This window comes from Streptopelia decaocto (assembly GCF_964273445.1).
Source record: "Streptopelia decaocto genome assembly, chromosome: 1".
NCBI lineage: Eukaryota > Metazoa > Chordata > Aves > Columbiformes > Columbidae > Streptopelia > Streptopelia decaocto.
In genome coordinates, this window is record NC_138663.1 from 131,291,761 (window position 1) to 131,313,941 (window position 22,181).

Genomic DNA, 22,181 nt, shown 5'->3' on the forward strand with positions numbered 1-22,181 from the left:
TATCTTAACTGCTGGTGGAACGTCAAGAAAAACTCTGTGGTTTCCCTTTATTTTCTGCTGGTTTTTGTTTAGTTGTGCTCCCACATACTAGACTGTATGTTGTTGTTAGGGATTGACTTGCATGTTAATGCACTTTAAATTATTTTGAAAAATGTTGATGCTGAATCAGTCACTTGTTCTGTATGAATAACTTTCAACAGGGCAAGTGATTACTCATTAATTATTCCCAAACAAATATTTCTTAATTTTTAAGATACTGTATTTAGTTTGAGACACAAAGCTGCATCACCTCTCCATACTAATACCATGGAACATCCAAATAGAGTTGGGAATTTGTTTGCTTACCATAGAAAGTGCCCAGAAATTGTAACTAACTGCTGAAATAAGGTGTTGTGGTTACTATTATTTCTTTTTTTTTTTTGAACTACTTCTTCTATTCCAGTGTAGCTTCCAATATTACAGACCTATTCTAGTTGGAGAGAAGTCATAGGATGCTCAAATTAATGCATTTACTTGAAGAAGTTTTTTGAATGTAGCTAATGAAAAAGTCACTGTGTTAATGGGATTCAGCAATAGCAGACACTGCTGAATCTTGGCCTGCCTCAGATCGCTTGGGTAAATTTCAAAGAACTCTCCTGGGGAGACAAGAAAAGCACAGAGCAGGGCTGTCCTGTCTGTTGGAAAGAAGAAAGGAGAAAAAAAAAAAAAAAGTTGCATGTTGACATTAATTTTTTGCAGAGCAGAAAAAAATTTGAAAAGCTGCTTTTGAAATTTTTGCTTTTCTTGGTTGTTCTTCTGAGTTCTCTGCTGGGTGGTCTTTTTAATAACTAGTAATAAAGCACCTAATTGTGTAAGTTCCTTATTAGAATAACTGTATGCTCAAATTATTTGGATAACAGTTAATTTTATTACACCTGAAAATAACTTAATATCATTGGACAACCTGTAGAACCCTTGGTTTTCAGCTGAAAATGTGTTAAATTGCCTCTGACTTGGGAGAGAGGCAAAATGAGTACTTTTATAGTGAATAATTTTAACAGAGCAGCTAGAACCTCTGGGAACTTCAAAGGCTACATGTGTTCGGGTGTTGCTTAATCTACTTTAATCTATATTAAAAAGATTACCTGAATGTGACAGGACTTCTCTGTGCAGAAAGTGCAAGTCAGTAATCTAAAACGGAAATGTTGATATAAGCTAAAATACAATAAATCTGCTGTTCTGAAATAGTCATACATACCTGTGATTTCCCATGTCTTTACAGTTTTCCTTAAGTTTTACTGCTTTGTGTAATAGTCTGAATAGTCAAATGAAAAGTGAGTAAAGCGAAGTGGAGAAAAGAATGAAATAAAATCCAAGGCTTCTGTTATGATACACTTTCACCAGTGATGAATGAAGTTGAAGAAGCAACTGCGAACAGGAATTTGCTTCTGTTGCATAATTCTAGTTCAACACGGTCTGATGCATTTGATTTGTTGGACTGCAGAAATTTGCTTTGGGAAGAACTTGATCCATCCTACTCCTGTCTTCATTCAATCCATTCCCTTATAAGCAGCAGAATGAGGACGGTCCGAGGCAATAACCAGCTATAGAGTAAAGGGGAAAATGAAAATCAGGGACTCACTAGTCCGAGCAGGGTCTCTGCGCTGGCTTTGCTATCAGTAAAAATGTTTGTAACTGCCTCTGTTGTGGTTAAAACACAGCCAGCAACTAAGCACCACACGGTAGCTTGCTCCCCTCCTTGTTTTGCTTTTCTTGTGTGCACAGCTTTTGCTTTACTTATTAAACTGTCTTTATGTCAACCCACAAGTTTTCTCACTTTTACCTTTCCAGTTCTCTCCCCCATCCCACTGTGGAGGAGTAAGCAAATGGCTCTGTGGGGCTTAGTTACTGGCCGGGGTTAAACTGTGACAATAAGGAATTCCTTCACTACTTCCCATGGGCAGGCAGGTGTTCTGCCGGGCTTCATCATATGTAATGGTGATTTGAGAAGACAATTGGGAAGACAAATGCCATCACTCTGAACATCTATGCCTCCTCTCCTGCCCTGCCCCTTTCTCCTCTTTCACCCAAAATATATACTGAGCAGTATGTCATCTGGTATGGAATATCCCTTTGGCCAGTTCAGGTCAACTGTTCTGGCTGTGCCACCTCCCAGCTTCTTGTTCACCTGGTACGGCAAGAAAAGTTGAAAAGTCCTTGACTACCTAGCAGAAATACTAAAACATAAGTATCTTATCAACATTATTCTAATTCTAAATCCAGAAGGAAGCGCTGTACCGGCTACTAGAAGAAGACACAATCAGGACCATCTTCAAAGTGATAGCAGCAATATTAGTAAAACTAATTTGTAAATGGCCCTGTGGTCTTTATTTTGAAATATTCAGAGGTGTTGCATCTACATTTTCAACTTGTATTTTAATCTTTTCCTTTTTTTCTTCTATGAAGTGGTAGGCATCATGGCAGGAATAGAAATGGGCATTATTAGTGTTCTTTGTTTCAAGATTGTCCAGTTTCATATTCCCACGTGCTCCTCCTTTGACTCCCTTCAAATAAATTAATTCTACTCTGGCTTTCCAGGACAACCCAGTGAGAGTACAGCACAGTTGCTATCAGCTGTACTTCATGAGACAGCAACTACCACTTCTGTGATTTACACATGTTGGTTAAAGATGTGTGTTGTTAGAAGTGAACTGCAGTGTGGACACCCAGAAGCTGGTGCCCCTGATCCAGTAATCCTGGACCCACGTGGCTTTACAAAGATGCATGGAGATATAGGAACGCCTGTTTTATGGGCAGACCCTATGAAATGCCCCAGCATGTTTCTTTTTGAATTTGACTAGTTATCCTGAGGGCTGTCACAGACCACAGGGGAGTTGGGTTTTATAATTTAATTTTCTGAGCAAATTTTACTGCTACAGGTGAACATTTTTGACTAGATGCATAGTGGTAAGAGCTGCTTAAATACAGAAGCTTGTGACCTAAGTGTTAGCACAACATCTTCGGATTCAAAGAGAGTTCCTTTTCTTCCATAGCTATCAAGGTTATTTACAGAAGCAGTCACTGTTCACATGTTCAATATAGGCACTTAGATGAAACTCATCACTGCTAGTTGATTTCAACGTTGCAAGAATTTTGGACATCATTCTATAAAGAATGGACTGTCTGTGATATCAAGAGGAAAACTGCAGCTCTTGAGAATTTCTTGGTATATAATTCAAAACAAGCTATTAATCCTTTCTTATGTGCCTGCAGTAGACTATCATAACTAAGACCAGCAATATTCAATTCCTTATTTGCCAAATTTCAGTGTGGCTTTATTTGAATAATACATTATTGTAGAAAAAGAAACCTTTAGATATGGTGAGTTTATTCCTCATCCTATGGAGAAGTAATCTGTTATTATGTTGGTGAAAGTGGTGCATCTGCACTGACAATTTGGATTTTTCATTTGTTTTTTGACCCTTTTGCTTGTTTATAGGGATTAGAAGATAATGTGGATCTATACCAAAACAGGGAACGTTTTCATGGTCTGTCCACATCAGTAGGTGAATGAGCTTCACAGTGCCCAACTTTTTTTCCCCACCACTGGCCCCAGTCTTTCCAGCACTGTCACAGTGAGCTTCATTCAACAACTCTGAAGACAGCATGCAATCTCTGTATTGCTCCATGGGTGGCTTGCATTCTTGTTTAAAATATGTACAAATGCTTTAAAATCAAAAACCCTGAACTAAAAATGCCCAGGGAAGTCAGTGGAGCCCTGTTAGCCCTCCTAGTACTGTGACTGAAAAACTGCAGGAGAATTTCAGGTCGGTGTGATTTTTGGAGCAGAGGATGATGATCTGTTCACCCTCAAACAGAGATGCTGCGTGGGCATGTTAGGAAGATCCTATGATTTCAGTAAAGAACTGTAGCAGTTTTCCAGTCCTAATAATAAGTGTGTGTGGGGGAACCCAGGGTGGTTTTGAAAATGGAATTTGGAAATCTCAGTGGCTTTATGAATAGTGTTGTTCATGATATGTCAGTGATGGTACAGGACAGGGTTTGATGGCCTCTTTGCATGCCTATTCCCTGCTTTACTGTAATGCTGATACAGCTGCTTCTGTGCCAGGGAAGAGTGGAAGGTTGAAAATAAGAGGCAGCATTCCCCCAAGAGGCTTCAGGATTAGGTTGATAAATCGGATAAGTGGTATCTCAAAACTTAAAACATTTTTTTTGTAAGGTTCGTTGTTTAAGTGAGGAAGCAGGGAGGAAAACAAACATTTTGCCTTTCTGCTTTTGATCTTTTGGTCTTTCCAACACCTACACTGGAAAAAATATAAAGGAATATAACAGACTTAAGTAACAGAGAGGGTTTTTTTTCGTTTCTTTTGCACTGTAGCTTTATTTTTAACACTGAAATCGTGACAAATGTTTGTATTTATTGGAAAATGGGAGGATTTCACTACAGAGAGTACCTTACTAGGCACTTCTTTCTTATCCTTTTCTCTTTGGTATTTGTAGAATTGGGCTTTCCATATGGCCACCAGATACGATTATCAAAGTCTCTCCTATTTGCTTTAATGTTTCAAATAAATTAGCATTAATACTGGGCCCATATTGTAGAAATAAAAACCTGGCATGGAGAAAAAATCTAAAAGATGAATCACTACTAAAATCAGCATTATAAACAGAAGAGGGACTAAAATGATTAGTTTGTGTTGTCTTAAAATAAGCTGATTGACTGTTCTATAAACTACAATAACTACAACTTTATGCCCATTCTCAAAGCTTTTTTTATAAAATTGCCCAGACGTTTTGCAGTCATCTTGGAGTTCAGCACCAGACTGATTAACTGAGGATATCTCACCTGCTCCTAAGGCCTTTTTGGTTATGCTAGTTTCTATTTAGATTAGTGTGATAACTAGGAAACTAAAGCTTGTCTGGTTAAATCTAAAAGTTTAAAATATTAAAATACCTTTTTGTCATTTTACAAGGTGCCCAGGAAGGAGTTAGTAGCTCTGTGTTTGTGGTTTTGTTTGTTTTTGTTTATTTGTTGTTGTTGTTGTTGTGGGTTTTTTAAAATAAAAGACGTGAAGGCTTTATGCGGAACCCTAATTCAGTCTTCTGAATTGCCATCAGACTTCTTCAACAGTCTGCCAAAAGTCTTATTTCACTAAGACACTTTGTGGAGAAATGAGAAAGACTTAACTTTTTTATTCTTATGCTTCATATTGAAGCTACTAATTTTAACATATGTCTGTGACTTTTAATGGGATCAGTAGCTGAATGAAGTCAGTGATGATAGAACTGCAGCATCAGGAGGGTTTTGTACATCATGGTTACCAAATAAATAGAGCATTATTTCTTTGGATTAGAACTGCATAGCCTTGCGTTGAACTGAAAGTTCAGGCCATCTTTTGCTCTGAACTCTTTTCTGTATACTTACACTGTATAAGTTTTAGATTTCTAAGTATCCGTAAGAGAAAATATTTGTGTTTTAGTGATCAAAGGAATAAGTGCTCATCACCTGAAATGTGGTTTAAGTGCAGCTGACAACCAAGCACTGCACAGCTGCTCACTCAGCCCCTCCACACCCCAGTGGGATGGGGGAGAGAATCAGAAGAAAAACCAAACCAACAACCAACAAAGCCAAAAAACTGAACCAGCCAAAAAGACTGCAAAACTCATGGGTTGAGATAAAGACAGTTTAATAGGATAGCAAAGGAAGAGATGGTAATAATAATAATAATAATAATAATAATAACAACAACAACAACAAAAGAATATACAAAAAAGCAATGCACAGTGCAATTGCTCACCACCTGCTTGACTGATGCCCAGCCTGTCCCGGAGCGGTGATTGCTGACCCCAGCCAACTCCCCAGGTTTGTGTACTGAGCATGCCATCATATGGGCTGGAATATCTCTTTGGCCAGTTTGGGTCAGCTGTCCTGGCTGTGCCCCCTCGCACCTTCTTGTGCACCACCAACTTCCTTGCTGAAAAATCCTTGACTTTGTGTAAACATTGCTTGGGAACAACCAAAACATCTGTGTGTTACCCACATTCTCCTCATTCTAAATCCAAAACACAGTACTATATCAGCTACTAGAAAGAAAATTAACTTTATCCCCACTGAAACCAGGACAAATATAAACCCTTGAAGTGTCTACCTTGTTAATATTGTCTTTACTGCTTCCCTATGGAGCTTATTTTATTGGCAAGATACTTGCTTTCTGGTTAGCCATGACACTAATTCATGTTTCATGTTTTAATCCTGCTTCTCGGGAAAGTCAGCCAATTCCTACACTTCTATTGTAAGGGTTTAAACAAAGCTGTATATAAAGCATGGGATTTAAAGCGATGCTGTGTTACTAATTATGAAGGTAACACTAGGAAAAAACTGTTGTGACCCTGTTTCAAATGATGTTCACAATTACCAGTATTTCACAGTGAAATAGTGGTTGAGGGGAGTAAAAATTGCTGAAGTACTATTCTGTTACCAAATGTCTTGTTTCAAGGTGGGTGTATGTGTGCTTGGGGAAATGCCAATACCGTGAAGTTTTTGTTTTCAGTAAGTCTGAGGCAAGCACCTAATTTCAGTATCTTAGTTTAAAATGCCTTTGGTCTGCGAACAGGCATGAGATGAATGGGTATAGGACTTGAATTTAAAAGCTTGCTTTTTCATAAGAACTTCCAGAGCACGAAATGCACCAAAAGCATCCCGCTTCTCCCACCCGTGCCTGTCAGGTGTATTTTGTCATACCTGGTTCTAGTAAGGGACATGTTGTGCAAATTTTTCCGGTTACTTCAGACCGTCTCTAGCTGAAGTTCTGTGGGTTCTGTCACTGATCTATTTAGCTTTTTATCCCAAAGATAATGGCTGTACTTTTCAAGGCATACCTGGGTACAGTTTTTAACTTGTAATACCTCTTCAGTGTCAATTTTAATGCAAGGGAGTAGAAAAATCTTAAGAATTTACAGTCATTCATTAAGCTTTGGAGACCTGAAATATATGAAGGCAGAAGTCAGGCAGTTGACCTGACTTGTCGCTCTGGATGCTGTTGTTGACTCTTTTCACATGTCCAGAATTTTACAAGGCTGTCTCACCTTTTAAATGCCCTGTGTGTCCAGAGTCTGTCTGACATATATATGTCATATGAGTATACATGCATAATGGAACATGACATTACTTCCTGTGTTAAGGGGGGATCATGAAATGCAATGTCATCAATCCGATGTCCAGCTCTCCTCTTTTAACACTTGTCTGCTGTTAGTGAACAGTATAAATCTTTGGAATTGATTGAAAAAATGTTGTTTTCTATGTGTAATCCTGGGGTTTCAGTTTGGAAGATAAAAAATGTTTCACAAACTTCAGTATTGTAGAAACGAAAGGCAAAATTACTGTGAAAGCAAAACCTTAATTTCCTTAAATCTGGATCATGACCATGCACTTAACTGAATCCTTTTCTTTAAAGCAGCAACAGGATACAGAACTTATGCTTCTGCTGTTTTACAAGACATTCTATGACAGGTGACCTTGTTCTGTGTCCAGATGTGTTTCACCTCCTGAGAAGAGTTCTTAGCATAGTTCACAGCACAAACAATTGATCCATTTCAGAAGCTGATGAGTTATTCATTAACTTTGGGCAAACTGCAATTCTATATTTGAGGAGGTGGTTGTTTTGTTGTTTTGTTTATTTTTTTTAAAGGCAAAAAAAAACCCACAAAAAAACCCAAAACAAAACACCAAAAACACACCACAAAAAAACCCACAAACACACACACACAAAACCATGCCAAAAAACCCCACCCAAACTAACCAAACAAAAATATCCCGGCTGATTTCTAGGATATAATCTAAAAAAAATCATGGGGAGAACTAGTTGTTTCAATAATCATGATTTCTGGAATGATGCAGCAGTAGTACTTGAGTTAACTTGCTCTAATGCAAGCAATGTACTTGTGTACAAATTCAAGGAGGGTTATTACTCAGTATACATAATGCTGTATTACTTGTTCAAAATTTGTTCTATATAAAAAGCTATTATTGTAATAACATTTTACATCCCCAATAGACCACATTTCTGATCTGCTTCCTTCCTTGACCCCTGTCCCCCAAAATAAATTGTTTAATTGAGCACGTAATCTGCTCACCAGCATTACAAAGTGAGCAAAAAGAGTGGTCTTTGTTTTTAAAGTAATACTAATGATGATTTCACATATTAAGTGTCATGGTCTCTTTGTTTGCCTGAACATTGAATTTACTGAAAGACAAAAAGGGAAACAGTGGATGTACTCTTAGTGCTTCTGTGATAATAGTTTACAGTGTGTGTTACTGACGGTGATTTTTTTTTCCCAAAGACAAATAATGTAATTGCTTTCTGAAAGTCCATTTTAATCTCTCCTGCCCCATAAACCCACTCTCAAATCCTGAATTTGTTTGCTACTTATTTCTTAGGAATGAGATGAATGGGTTTGATTTTTCTTCTGCTAGTGAGGACTCGTCAGAGAAGAGCAGTAGGCAGTCGGCACGTGTGTGCTTCTCGGTGATGTGAAGTGTATCACAGCCTTTTTCTTCTCTGCACAGAGATTTCAGCCCTTCTCTGTGACCTGCTGTTCTTTTTTGTTAATAAATGTATCATCTCCTTCCTCTCCAGCTTTCAAAGATTTGTATGACTGACTTTTGCTTAAAGATGAAGCTTACTGGTTCCTTCTAAAAGTGGGGAAATACCATGTCCAGCCAAAGGCATTCTTAAAGCTGTGAAAACGTATTTGTACCAAGTACGGGGTGGGGAAAAGAATAATTTAATGTAAAGTAGATAACTTATTCTGAAACACCTTGTCTATTTTAAATGTGTCAGATTTATTGCTTCTGTTAGATCTTTTCTGGAGCTACAACAGACAGTTACCTCTAGAATACACAAAAAGGTTCCTGCTTCAGCTTCAGTGAAACTAGTTAAAAATAATACATGTGACAGGCAGCAATTTTGAAATAGCTTATGTGTAGCTGAGAAATTGGAATATGCAGGTAGCACTGTGTTCTTGTGACATATTTTAAAGGAAGGCTTAAAATTTTAAGACAAGCTATACAAATCAAAAAAACTTTTAAAATATTTTTTCAAAGGGAAACTTTCAAAAATTGAGTAATTTTGCCTGTACCAAATGTCATATGTTGAACTTTTGAATCTGTTTGTGACTCATTCTGTGTTTTTGTATTTAAACTTTATATAAATCTTTCTGTCATTGCAGTTGGTTAAAACTTAGGTCAGTCAACTGGGTTTGTGTATGTATGTAATATACTTATACTTGGAAATCTGACAAAATATTCTCCCTCGAGCGCTCTAAGTTAAATTGATTATCCGAGCAGTAGTAGTTAATAATGCACTTCTGGGGTTTATACTCATGAGCAAATTTTAAAGGAATGATGCAGTGTATTTGCTATAGTGTATCCTGAGGTATTTTTCAAATCTTGCTGTCTTTAAATGTGAGCATCAGTCTTCATAATAAAAACTTTCTAGGGGATTAACCTTCAAAGTAGTTACGGTACTCTAAATTAATATCACTAATCTTATACCTTAATCAGTAAATAGACTTTGAACTAATTAAGAGCCAATTCTAAACCAAAACTTTAAAACAAATCACAGAGCGATGTTTAAAGTTCTGACACTGCAGACAGGCTACCTTTTAATTTACTTATTTATTTATTTATTTTTAAACAACAGTGTATCATCCCGTAGTTCTATTTTGCTTTACTGTTTTATTACTTTTGTCCATATACAGTAAGTGTAATGAGGCAGACAAGTTGTTCTTGCTGGGATTCTTATTAGCTTTTCTACATTTAAGAAATCTCTTTTTCATTTGTGGAGAACACAAACACATTTGTCATTTACACTGGGGATACCTTATTTAAAACAAAAAAAACCCCATACAGGTAGCATTAATAAAATTCTAAACTGAAGCTTTTAGCTGTGATTCTTCACATAATAGCTTGCATTTTAGGACTCAAAGTTGATCCTTTTGTTTATATTGTGCACCTGGTGTGTATTTCTTGAATTGGTGGGAACTTTTTTGGGAAAACATGGCAAAATATGTCACAAACTGCCCAGCTGTTACTAGCAAATTTTTACATTAGAGGTTTAGGGCATTTCAAGTCCTACTGGGGTAAGTAAGGTATGGTCCAAAGAATTAGTTCCACGAAGTGATAATTTTGTTTGCCAAATCGTTGCAGTGTCAGGGAACTGCAAAGTCTTGTTGATGGTCTCTGTAGAGAGGTTACCTAAGGAGCAAGTGCCAAACTACTTTCTGCAGACTTGCTGTATGCTGGGCTACAGCTTTTCAGTGTTCTGAGATTGTCCGTTAAAACTGGCTGTGAGAGATGTAGCAAGTCTATACAATTCTCCCTAGGAGGCCTATGTCTGATATTAATAAGATGGAAGAAAAAGTCCTAGGCTATTCAGAGTGTGCAGTTCTCCTGTTGTGTAGTAATACTGTGATTTCTTGACTGGCAATCAGGATTTGCAGTCTTAGATTTAAAGTGCAAATGGTTCCCATAAAGAAGAGAAAATACAGACAAGCGCGAAGGTTGCAACTTCACACTATGTAACAACCATGGAAAAATTGTATGGTTTCTAGTTGATTATTTTTTTTCCAATTTCCATAGAGAGCAGTGAATCTAATATGGTAGTCTTAGGACATAATATGACAGTGTGTCTAACCTACTGCATTTTTTAATGTTCTTCTGTGTTTATCTTAATATAAGAAAGGCATTTAATAAACTTTCTAAAAAGTCTTCTCTATTTTCATTGAAAGGTATTCTCTGTTTTATAACCGCTTGAAGAGCATCGAGGAAAATGAAGGAGGCCTTGATAAATTTACAAAAAGTTACAAAACCTTCGGAGTTAACCAATTTGTGGATGGTGGAATATATTGCAAAGAGTGGGCACCAGGAGCAGAAGCAGTGTTTCTCACAGGTGACTTCAGTAAGTATTTTTAGGAATATTTTTTCTCTCCTATACTGTGTTTTATCCTGATTCCCTGAAAATAAGACTGGGTCTTACATTAATTTTTGCTCCAAAACTCGTTACTCCTTTAACATGTATAGCTGCCTGAACACTATTTAAATTGACTTTTTAATGAACTGCAACTAGGGCTTATTTTTGGAATAGGGCTTATATCTTGAGCATCCTCAAAAATCCTGAAAAATCATGCTAGGGTTTATTTTTGGGGTAGGTCTTCATTTGAAAACAATTTTACAGGAATGACATAATTCTGATAGTAAGAATGTGTGTTGTGGTTTGCTAGCGTATTGACATTTTGCAAATTAAACTAATAATAAATTTGCAAATTAAACTAAAATTCCACATTGCAGTAGAACATAGGTGTTTCTGTTGTGTGGTCAGTATTGTTTGTATTTTTTTAAATACACATAAATCAATGACTTGTCTAAAGAATCTAGCCTGATCACACTGAAGCTTTAGGCTGAAAGTGTCTAAATTACCTGAGATTCTTCTTAATGATCTACAGTTAGGCTTCTATAAAACTGTGTGTAGAGAAGGAGAAAGAATAGTGGAATAATTTGCTTTGTCTTTAATCTAATAGCAGTATTATACAAGGACCAAGGCCTTCAAAATTCTCACTAATCATGAGAATGTAAACAAAAGTCCTGCTGGAAAATGGTAACGTAAATTGAAACTAACCTACTTCTGAAGGAGTAGGTGGTGTTCTGTTTTGAGGAGAGGTGAAGGAAGGATGTTAGTAGAAGAGGAAGGTTTACCTGGAGGAATTGCATTGCTTTCTGCAGAACTGGAAAGACATTCATTCACTTAAAACTTGAAACAAAAATAAAAATTTGCTCCTTGTTTGAAAGGCTAGCTACGTTCAAATCATGTTCCATGAATTCTTAAGTTGAAGTCAGATGTATTTTTGCTCTTAAATCCTGCAGTATTAATTCCACTCTCTTTTTGTTTGAGGTTTTACAGATTTTTATTCTGTTTTTCCCTTGCACCTCTCTATCCCTTCTTCAGGTTAGATATTAGTCTATCAAAATACTAGGAATTACATTGCTGGCTCTTACTGAACCTGAGATTTCGTCTGTGAAATGATTATGTTACATTAACTGCATTTCAAAAATATGCAGTGTTGTTTATCCAGCTTTAGTTTTGTGGATATACTTACCTGGTGAATGTTCAGTGTATGTATTTATATGGACAAAAAACCCCCATATGAATTGCCAGTTGGAGCCAGTTAACTACTTCTGCTTAAACAAAAAGCTAAATGTTGAACTTTTCTTCTTCCTTACCCCGTTTGAGGAAAATATTAAAAGGGCAAACCCTGTATTTGAGGAAGGAAGTCATGAACTTGTATGTGCTTCTATAACTTATAATTTTAAAGGCTCCTTACAGATGCCATTAACTGTTGTATCTGGTGGTGCTCTCTAAAGTACTGTGCTTAAGATTCTGTAAAAATATGCTCAATACTTAAAAATTAAATGGATTACCCTGGCAGTGTTTTTCAGATCCATTGTTAAGATCTTTTCTATGTGTCAAAGCAATCTCTTTTAGTACTGTTTTTCCATAGTCCCAAGATCAAGATAGTTATAAATAGAATAAGCAAAATAAAGTGTTTAAATATTCATGCTTCAGTTTCCCAACATCAGAGTTAATAAAATGCCTCTATTTTCATTGTCAGCAATTTGTATTTTCTTTTTCTTTAAGAACTCAATGAGAGGGTCTGTGTTCACTATTCACTGTGATAATTTGAGTCTATAGACAATGATTATTTTTAGAAAAATCTTTTGTTTTTACTGCAGAAGACAAACAGAAACGTTAGTGCAACACTGTTTTCAACCACAGGCCTGTTTCATATGGCTAACCTAATCAATGAGAGAGTAGTTTTCTTTGAAATACTCAGTCTCTTTTTTTTGGAACAGACATCAATAAAATAGGTTAGTGCAGTACTTGAATTTTAATATGGGAATCAGATATGTCCTCCGATTGAAAACTGAATAATGAATTGTGAGTACAGTTCACCTGTTGCTAGATGATAGTGATGCCAGCTATCAATGCTGAGTGCATGATAGGTAGATGACGATATTTTAACAGATCAACTTTATGTGTATAAACACATAGAAAATTCTCCTCACCCCTTCTTTACACTCTGCAGCCTCACCCATTGCTCCAAGTTTTTGTGATATAATACTCTTTAAGTTGAATTACTCAACATAGTTGCAGACTATAATACATTTAAGTGCATATTTTAATAGAGAGCCGTTAAAAAAAAAAAAAAGAAAACTTTTAATGGAATTAATAACTAATATTTTAAAAAGAGGATATAACTTGTAAATTGGCCTGGCAGGTTGGAAGGGGAGGTACATAGATACCCCGAATACAGTAGCTAAAAACTGGAATGGTTTTCTAAACTCTACTTCATTGAAAATATTTCATGTAATATATCATATGAAGCAGAAATTTAGGACTAATATCTTAGAGGAGTTGTATCTAGATGCTGATGAAATGTGGCAGTAAAAAGTCAAAAGACTGAAAATAAATTGACTTTAATGTGCAAAAACTGTGCTTGTCCTATATATCATATTCATCAGTCATAGTAAAATATTCGTTCCCAAAGGGGAAGATAATGTACTGGGAAAGCTTAGGGGAATGGAAGATTGTCATTCAATTCAGTTGAGCTTTAATATTATTCTGATGAGAAATTGGGTTGCAAAACCCTAAGATTTGGATTCAGGTTGCTACGGATATGTTTAATTAAAACTGAATCCCTTTAACCTTTCTTTGTTTTCAAGCAATTTTAAGTATCAAACTAAATTTATTATTTTATCGTATTTAAATTGAACGTCAGAATTTTTTAAAAAACATTTTTAATAAAACTCAGCTTTTTGTAAAGAGAACTGTAATTGAACAACCTGGGCGGAAGTTGCACCTTTTATACAAAAAACAAGCTTAGAACTTAAACAACAGCAGCTAGTTTTTAGTTTTAAACTCGAATATGATATTTAATATAAAAAGAGTCAATTCATGCTCTGTTTTCTAGTTCTCTTGTAGGGAGATGGTTATCAGTGTTTTCTCATAGTTTTACTTAATAATATGTTGTTGTCTGTGAGTCTCTTAAATGTTTGATGGAAGAATACATGAAATGACACAAAAATTTAAGGCCCTGCTGTTTAATCTGAATTTTTTTTTTTTTTTTTAGGATCAAAAACTAGTAAAAATTATAATGGCAAATGCAGACTGTGTAACAGAGAACTTAAACTTCATTTAGAATTTATAATTAAGCTGATAGCTGTTAATAGCTTTACTATGAACTGTGCTTAACATAAACATGAATAATCTATTTCTGTAATTATATACGTCTGAAGCATCCGTCTCGCAAATGTAAATTTTTTTGGTGAATGACCTTTATGCCTTATAGCAGATAAAAAAAGCTCTGATATTAAGGTATTTTGGCCCCAAATTATGTTATTTTTGTACTCGATTCTTTGTACCTCATTCTCATTACACTTGTAGCGAATGGGTTAGCTCCTATTTAACGAATAATTCTTTATATTGCTGTGCATTCTGCAAAAAATCTAGAATCTAGTAATAGCACACAAATCTGTATTTGGATTGGAGAATGAAAAACATAAATTCAATAAAATCCCAATACTTTTAGACACCTTTTTGTCTGTTCTTGACAACTCTGTAGCTAGGGAGAAAAATATATTATATCTGTTGATATTCTGGTATGATGCTTTACTCTGAAAATTGTTAAATGAACGTCCAAAAACATTAAGATTTGTCAGTTAGTACTTTTAGGATCTCAGTAAATCAAGTGTATGAGGCAATTAGTCAGCTGAATTTCTGATACTAGAGGCAGTATGAACATTATAGCTACCTTAAAAACTCTCAGTGATAACACACTGTATATTTTATTTGCATGCTGTATAGCGCTGGAGCTTGTTGACTATCGGCAATTTGTTGCTGCTTTACAGTCAATTGTTTTGAAATAAGTCAAGGAACTGCAAGTTTTGAGGCTAACCCGTGGAATTTGTTCAGGAATTAGAACATGAAAAAATTGTATTTGGCCGTGCAGAGACTCAGTAGGTTATTCGTAAACTACATTTTAATTTTTAAAAAAGAAAACCTTACTGGCTTTAAGACGCTTGGAAAAAAGAGTATGTATATGCTAATTTGGAAGTCAGTATTTGATATAAATTGTCATACTTGTAGTTTTAGTTGCCTTTTTTCTTTTCTCTGCCTTCCCCTCTCCACTTCCCAGCTAACACTGGATCTAAAATGTTGTTCACTCTGGAATGTCTGTCTCTTTTGGTTACTGCTTCCTTTTTCTTGCACTAGTAGTGAAGGCTGGGGCTGGAGGATGAATGGAGGGTGGGCTGGTTTGTTTTGGGATGAGGTTTATTATTTGAACTCTGAACTTCAGAGCTAAAAAAGGGGGACTTAAGCCACCAGCCCTCATGATTTGGATATCTGACAGCTGATTGGAAACTTTTCATATCTTCTAATGTCTGGTTGTGTTTTGTTTTTGTGTTTTTGTGTTTTGTTTGTTTGGTTTTTTCCAGACTTGATTCAAATTTTTACCTAGATGGAGTCTAGGTACTACTATGATATGATTCTGAACTTCTCACTACTTTGTTCAAAGATTTTGTAGAAAAATACCTAGATTTCATGGGTAAAGTCAAATAGTGCTATACTTCTGTGGCTGCAGATGACTGAAGGCAGTAGACGGAAGTATAAGCTGCTATTAATATCCAGGGAGACATCCTATCTGAGAAGTACTGACATTTGTTTTTATGTCAATGTTTGAGCTGTTTAATCACTTCTAAGCAGATTATGTTAATGACCCTGCTATTGAGCTGTTGGAAATCGGGCAATGTAGAAAGAGGAAGACTTAATTGGCCACTGTGTAGAACAGTAGAGTGTCTTTAGAGAATCCCTCCATTTATCTTCTGATTTCATATTCCAAGCAAATGTTATAAAGGTATCTTGTGAGACAGCGGGATTTTGATGCCCTTCCCTTGTCTGAACTGCTTTTTGTCTGGTATATTTTCCTCAAGGCAGATGAGTGAGTGATTGCTGGACTCTGTTTTCTCTTTGAGCATCTTTCAGTTGATCAGAGGTATGTGGAATGTAGAAATATAACTGCCCTAAGAGATGAGATTATTGCACTTGAGAATTCAGCCTAAGTTTATGAAGTGTTTTGACTTTCGAAAAAATAGTTACAACATTGCACTAATGTATCAGCTCTTATAATGGAATAAGTGAACGATTTGGTCAATATGCAAGAAGTGCTCCTTTCCCTTATGTGAAGGAAGAGGGGTGTTAATTGCTGATATGAAACTCCAAGTTAAGCTGTGAGCCTTGAAGCTATATGCCTATATACTTGTCAATGTGAAAATAAGCAAGGCGATGGAGCAAGAAGTCAATTTATGATTTTGCTGGAAGTATTGCATTTAAATTGATTTTTAATGACAAATGGTAGAATCCAAGTCATTATAGCTTTGAATTTAGCTCTAGATTAAAGCTCAGTTCATGATTCTTTGGCATTCTAAGGTTGCAGTTCTCAGTAAGGAGTTCCTTGTGCCTCATGTTGCTGTGGTAGGACATAATGTTTAAAAAAATGACTAGTTTTGGAAGATCTAGTCACAGAGATGAGAGAAACTAAAAGTACCAGGCTATTCAAGATGTCTTCCCTGTTGGATTAAGACATATCCGGTGCCTAAACTTCTGTATAGAAGCTCTTGTTTATGGGTTTTCTGTGATGGTGTCCTTTTTTCCTAAAACATATTCAGGCTGATTATTTGAACTTCTGCTGGTAATCTTCTCAACCTTTTTCTGTTTGTAGCTATTGGCAGAGTCTTTGAAGTCACTGTTCTCAAACCAAGATATTTCTTCTTCTCTTTTTATTTTCAACTTCTGAATAGTCTGCTATTCAGTTTTTGGCTGGTTGTTTTTGTGTGTGTGATGGTGTTGAGTGTGTGGTATGTTCAGGTTGTGGTTTTTTTTTGTTGTGTTTGTTTGTTTTCCTTCCACAAGACATTTCTGGTTATGTCTTGCTGAAAAATCTGAAAACTAATCAGTAAAACCGAGAGAAGCCTGAGCCATTTCCTCTTTGAAGGAAGCCTTCAATTTTCAGGGAATCTTAAGTTTTTATGCCTCTTGCCTTAATACAAAGCAATGTTTTCAGTGATAACATTCCTCTTCAAGGGTAAGTGGTAAACAGTGGTTTTAAGTAGGACCACCCGGGACAGATGAGTATTGCTTCGCATTTATTCTTTAGTCGTGAACCATGGACACCCAGTAATGAAAGACTGGCTGAGAAGAGGAAGGATTGAAGGAGCATCCAGTATCGCCAGCAGACAGAGGGGACAGCAAAGCAACTTGGGCAGAACTGTAAAGCTGCCTGTGGAGAGCAGAGATGCTTAAATAGGTAGAGACATGCAACCATTCCCCCTCCAAAGGCGAAAAAGAGGTGGTTGTAACAGAGGTCATGAGAGGGCCGTTTTGTTTTGTTTTGATTTTTTTGAATAATGTAAGGACTCAGTGTTCTCGATGTACTTAATTAACTTCAGGCAGATTTCCCAAGTGAATTTTGTAGAGACTGGGCCTAAGACTTTTGCTGTAACTTTTTATTTTGCTCAGTATTAGCAAGTTGTCACCTGTCATATTTGGTTCAGTTCATGCATTGTAACCAAGATATACAGCTCAATTGGCAATAGTTCCATGAAAAGCAATGAAGATGATCGGATATCTATGGGGGGTGAAGAAGGCTGAAAGGGCTGGTAGTAATTCCCATAAAGCCTTGACTACCATAAATCCTAACATGTTCCTTAAAGTAGTCTTCTTGCAGCTTCTTAAGATGCTAGTTACTCTTTTTTTTTAATCATTCTTCTGTTTTTCCATTCTTGCCTGAATTGTTTATTTCAGACAGTTTAGCTGTTGGCAAGTTGAAAGTGGATATCAGTTTTAACTCACCACCCTTGAGTTTTTTGTTCTTGCTTTTCTGTTAAAAGGTGCAGTGTTGTTTGGAAATGCTCTTTCTGAGCATTCAATATAGGGTTCTTGCCATATGTTGATGTTTGAATATCAGATACTGTTCTAGATGTTATACTCCAGGTAAAGGTCTTACTTTGTTGTCTGGACACAGGCATAAGTTCTTCCAGATATCTTCAGTTCCTCCATAGGCTTCTAGGGTCTTACCTGTTACCTGACTGTATACTCCTCAGTTGTCATTTGTTTTGTTTTAAGGACTGTATCAGTGCCACTTGGATTATGCAAATATGTTCTAAATGACCATGTAATTTTTCTAGCTTATGCATAATATATTGCCGTACTTTCTACCTCCAACTCCCTTTTTGCCGTTTAACTACCTTTAGTGCCTTGGGAGAGTTCAGGAGCACTTAGATGACTGGTGTTGCCTGTTCCTTCTCTCAGTGATGATCACTCACAAACTTGTAACTTACAGTAGGTACCATGTTGTATGACTCCTTTTATTTTATTTTCAAGCCCTAAAATCCTAGTGATGTATTATACATCTCTTTACCATTCCCTGAAATAAAATAAACACGTGTGTTAGTATGTAAACACTATATATAGTGTTTGCAGTTTTGACATTCTTTTAAGGAGGATTGCTTTACTGCTAAGGTATTGTTTGTTTGCTATTGGTCTTAGTAGCCTTGTAGATGTTAGTAGTGTTTATTTCATTATTTTTTCAACTGAAAGGGGGAAGACCCATTTAAATCTTACTAATATATTAGCTCTTCTGCTATTAATCAAGCAATAGTTTAGTAAATACTTTCCTTATGGTAATGTGTGTATTTTCTGTCTGCACTATGCAAATACCTTGATAGTGAAAAAACTATCATCTAAATAGAGTACTGACTTAATTTTTTGTTCTTGATCATGGGAAACGTTTTATTATAATGTCCTCATTGGTTTTGACATTGTTCTCTACTGTAAAATGAATAGGTAGTAGAACGTTTGTCTTGCATAGTTATTTTTGTCACATTGTCTAGCCTGCTTAATTTGTGTCTTTGAGTTTTTTCTTTAAAGATTGACAGTTTTCAGGTTTAAACAACTCTGTAAGAGCAACTAGCAAGTTACTCCGAAAGCAGCTTAGTCTTTCTCTGAAACTTTGAAGACACCCATATGTGTTAGAGAAGGTTGTCTTTTTGTTGCACAGCAGAGGATCCTGCTCCAATGGCATTTTTTAATTGCTTTTAACCCTGGCTACCGTGTTTTGTAGCAGTATTGTTTTGTACTATCTTAAACTAGTCATAGTACTACAGTTTAGGTGTGGACAGTTTGTTACCTGCTACAGAATGCCTGCCTAAGATCATGCACTGTACCTCCTATAAATTGGTCACTGAAAACTGCTTATTCCTCTTCAATTGAGGTGCAAGCTGCCTCTGTGGCATGGGGTTTTTTTGTTTGTTATTTTAATTACAGGGCACAGTATGCAAAAATATTAGCATGAAGGAAGATTAGCATGTGTTGGTTTAATGTCTTGCAGTTCAGTTTTCTGACCGTTTTCTTGCTAGCTTAGGAGTCTTTGCCTTAAACTATGTGAGATAGATGTGTTTATAGGCAAAAAATAAGAAAAAGTAGAAATTGTCAAACTTGGCTTCCTACTTCCTTCTAAATTAGAAATTATTACATTGCATAAATCTGTCTGTTCAGAAGCTTTATATTCCGTCTTGTTCATATGAGTTAACCTTGAACACACAAGATCTTCTTGGCAGTTGTTTTTTCAATTGGCCATGTCATAATGACCAACCTTGCATGTCTCCAGTGCTCAGTGGATCCTGACTGTGTTGTTATTTTCTGGTATTGCTACTAAGTTTGTCTGCAGTTTTCCCTTTCTTTTTCCTATTATATACACTTAATGAGTGTTAATAATAGAACATCAGCTTAGGGGCAATGAGCAGCATGTGTTTCCAAACGTGATTTCTGCATTCAATTTATGAAGATGGGTTTTAGTTACATTTTGTCCAAACTCACTTCCCCTCTCCATGATCAACAGATGCTTATTATTTTTTCCCATATTATTATAATAAATATTTCTTCTGGCTTGTTTAGGATGTGCATTTTTTGGCTTTAATTCTACATTAAGCATTACTTTTCAGGCATTAATTTTCATACCACCACGACTTTGTGGTATTAAAATCAGTAGTGTTTTTTTGCTGCAGAGGAGGAGGTTATTTTTACTTTGATCAAAGAATGTTAACTAGAAATAATCATCGTAAATTAGAATTTGAGTATGTTTCCCAGTGAAAATCTCATATTTTATTGAACCTCTTTTGAATGTGTATGGTGGTATCAGATACAAAAGTATTTGTGTCTGCTGGTACTGAGGTTTTAGTCTGATAAAGACGGAACACACTATTATACTTTTGAATTGTAGTCGGACACATTTTAAGATAAATATGCTTAATATTATTTCTAAAATTGCAGATGGCTGGAATCCATTTTCTCATCCATATAAGAAGATGGAGTATGGGAAGTGGGAGTTGTTCATTCCACCTGGACAAGATGGTTATCCTCCTGTGCCCCATGGATCAAAGCTAAAGGTGCTGGTTCTAGACTTAGTCCAATTCTTGTAACACTTCTTATTTTATTGTCCATTTGTTTTCTTTTAAATATCTTTATGTTCTTTTAGTTGTTCTAAGAATCAGAATCAGCTGACCTGCTTGTGCAAAGTGCCTCAGTGAGTGAAACATTAACATCTAACTGTGACGCTTAGGAACAGGCAAATGTGGCTGAAATGTGGATAATAGTGTATTGTATCATGCTATAAGATGAAAACAGTATTTACATATTGATACTTTGAAAAATAAGAATCAAGTAATGTATAGATAAATTATTTCTGTATTTGATGCAACTACTCGACTTTATGATCCTATTCAAATCTCAATGCCTTGGTAATTTTGTTACCATTTTAGCCATAGCCCTTCAGGTGATCTTTTTGTGTTGCTTTAGTGGTACATGCCTATCATTTAGCAATCAAGAGAATTGATCAATAGGCTTAGATTAGATAAGTTACACTTGATACAGATTCAGGGAGAACTTCGTTATTTTATCAGTTCTATTTTTTGAGTATCCACGTGCATAAAATGTTTCCTCAAGAATTTAACAGAAAATTTCTTTGAGTTGTCAAATGCCATGGTTGTTATGCTTAGTGCAGATATATGTCATGACAACTAAATTTCACTAGAGTTTCGTATCTCTGGGTGAATACTGATTTTAGTCACAGATGTACTTCTGAGATTGTAAGTTGTTGCATTCAGAGATTGAGTTCCAGATACATCGGACGGTAAGTAGGCACAGTAATGAGTAGTTAAGGAAAAAAAGGTACTGAAATGATCTATAGACACATTCCTGTGTAGCCTCATCTAGGTGTTCCTGCTCTGGCAGGGGGATTGGACTAGATGATCTTTTGAGGTGCCTTCTAGTCCCTAACATTCTGTGATTCTGTGTCTAGGAAAACAGGAAACTGACAGAATTTGTATAATGCTAGTATATTTTCAGAGCTTCAATCAACTAAACTAACACACTGAAAAAATCCTATTTTTTCTGCTGAAAATCAGCCTTAGGTAAACACAGAATCTGCTGAAACAAAGAGATATATATATATAAATGCTCTGGAAATGCTTACTCAATGTGTGTGTTTATCTCAATGCTTTTTGTTATGGCCTATGAAATTATTCCAGTAATAAATATGGATAAATTGAAATTTAGGAATAATCATTCAGGGATGAGAAAGCTGGTTTTATTTTACAGAGCAGGAAAGAAAACAGCTGTCTGCAACTCACAAATACAGTGATTATGCAGTGATGTATGAGATTGCAGAATGGTAACTAATAATTTCCATGGTTTTGAGATGTAAGTAGGTTAGATTTTTTGATCGTTGCTAGATATACCTTTCTTTGTTGTGTCTAGAAAACTATTGAGCTCACCTGCTGGAAATATGATATGCTTAGTGTAGAGATAAGAGACGTGTATGATGAGGAGTGCTGATAATTATTAACATAATAGTAAAAAGCATATATTCTTAAACACATTTGGAAAACCTTAATGTTATTTTTTGTCTGTCTACCTATGTGATAACTGGTCATCTCTCCTATTTTTGAAGTATGGGTCTTTATAGTACTTTCTCTATTTCTGTTCACCATTTTATTTGAAATACAAACTCCA

General features: G+C 35.9%; 1 protein-coding gene across 3 annotated transcripts in view; it reads left to right on the forward strand.

Annotated features, from left to right (window-relative positions):
- Positions 1 to 22,181, forward strand: part of GBE1 (1,4-alpha-glucan branching enzyme 1) — a 161,045-nt gene that overhangs the window by 27,292 nt on the left and 111,572 nt on the right. For all 3 annotated transcript variants that reach the window (XM_082055387.1, XM_082055388.1, XM_082055389.1), the window contains exons 2-3: positions 10,789 to 10,958; positions 20,442 to 20,557. In XM_082055387.1, the coding sequence (XP_081911513.1) occupies positions 10,789 to 10,958; positions 20,442 to 20,557 (286 nt within the window). The remainder of the gene's footprint in view (positions 1 to 10,788; positions 10,959 to 20,441; positions 20,558 to 22,181) is intronic.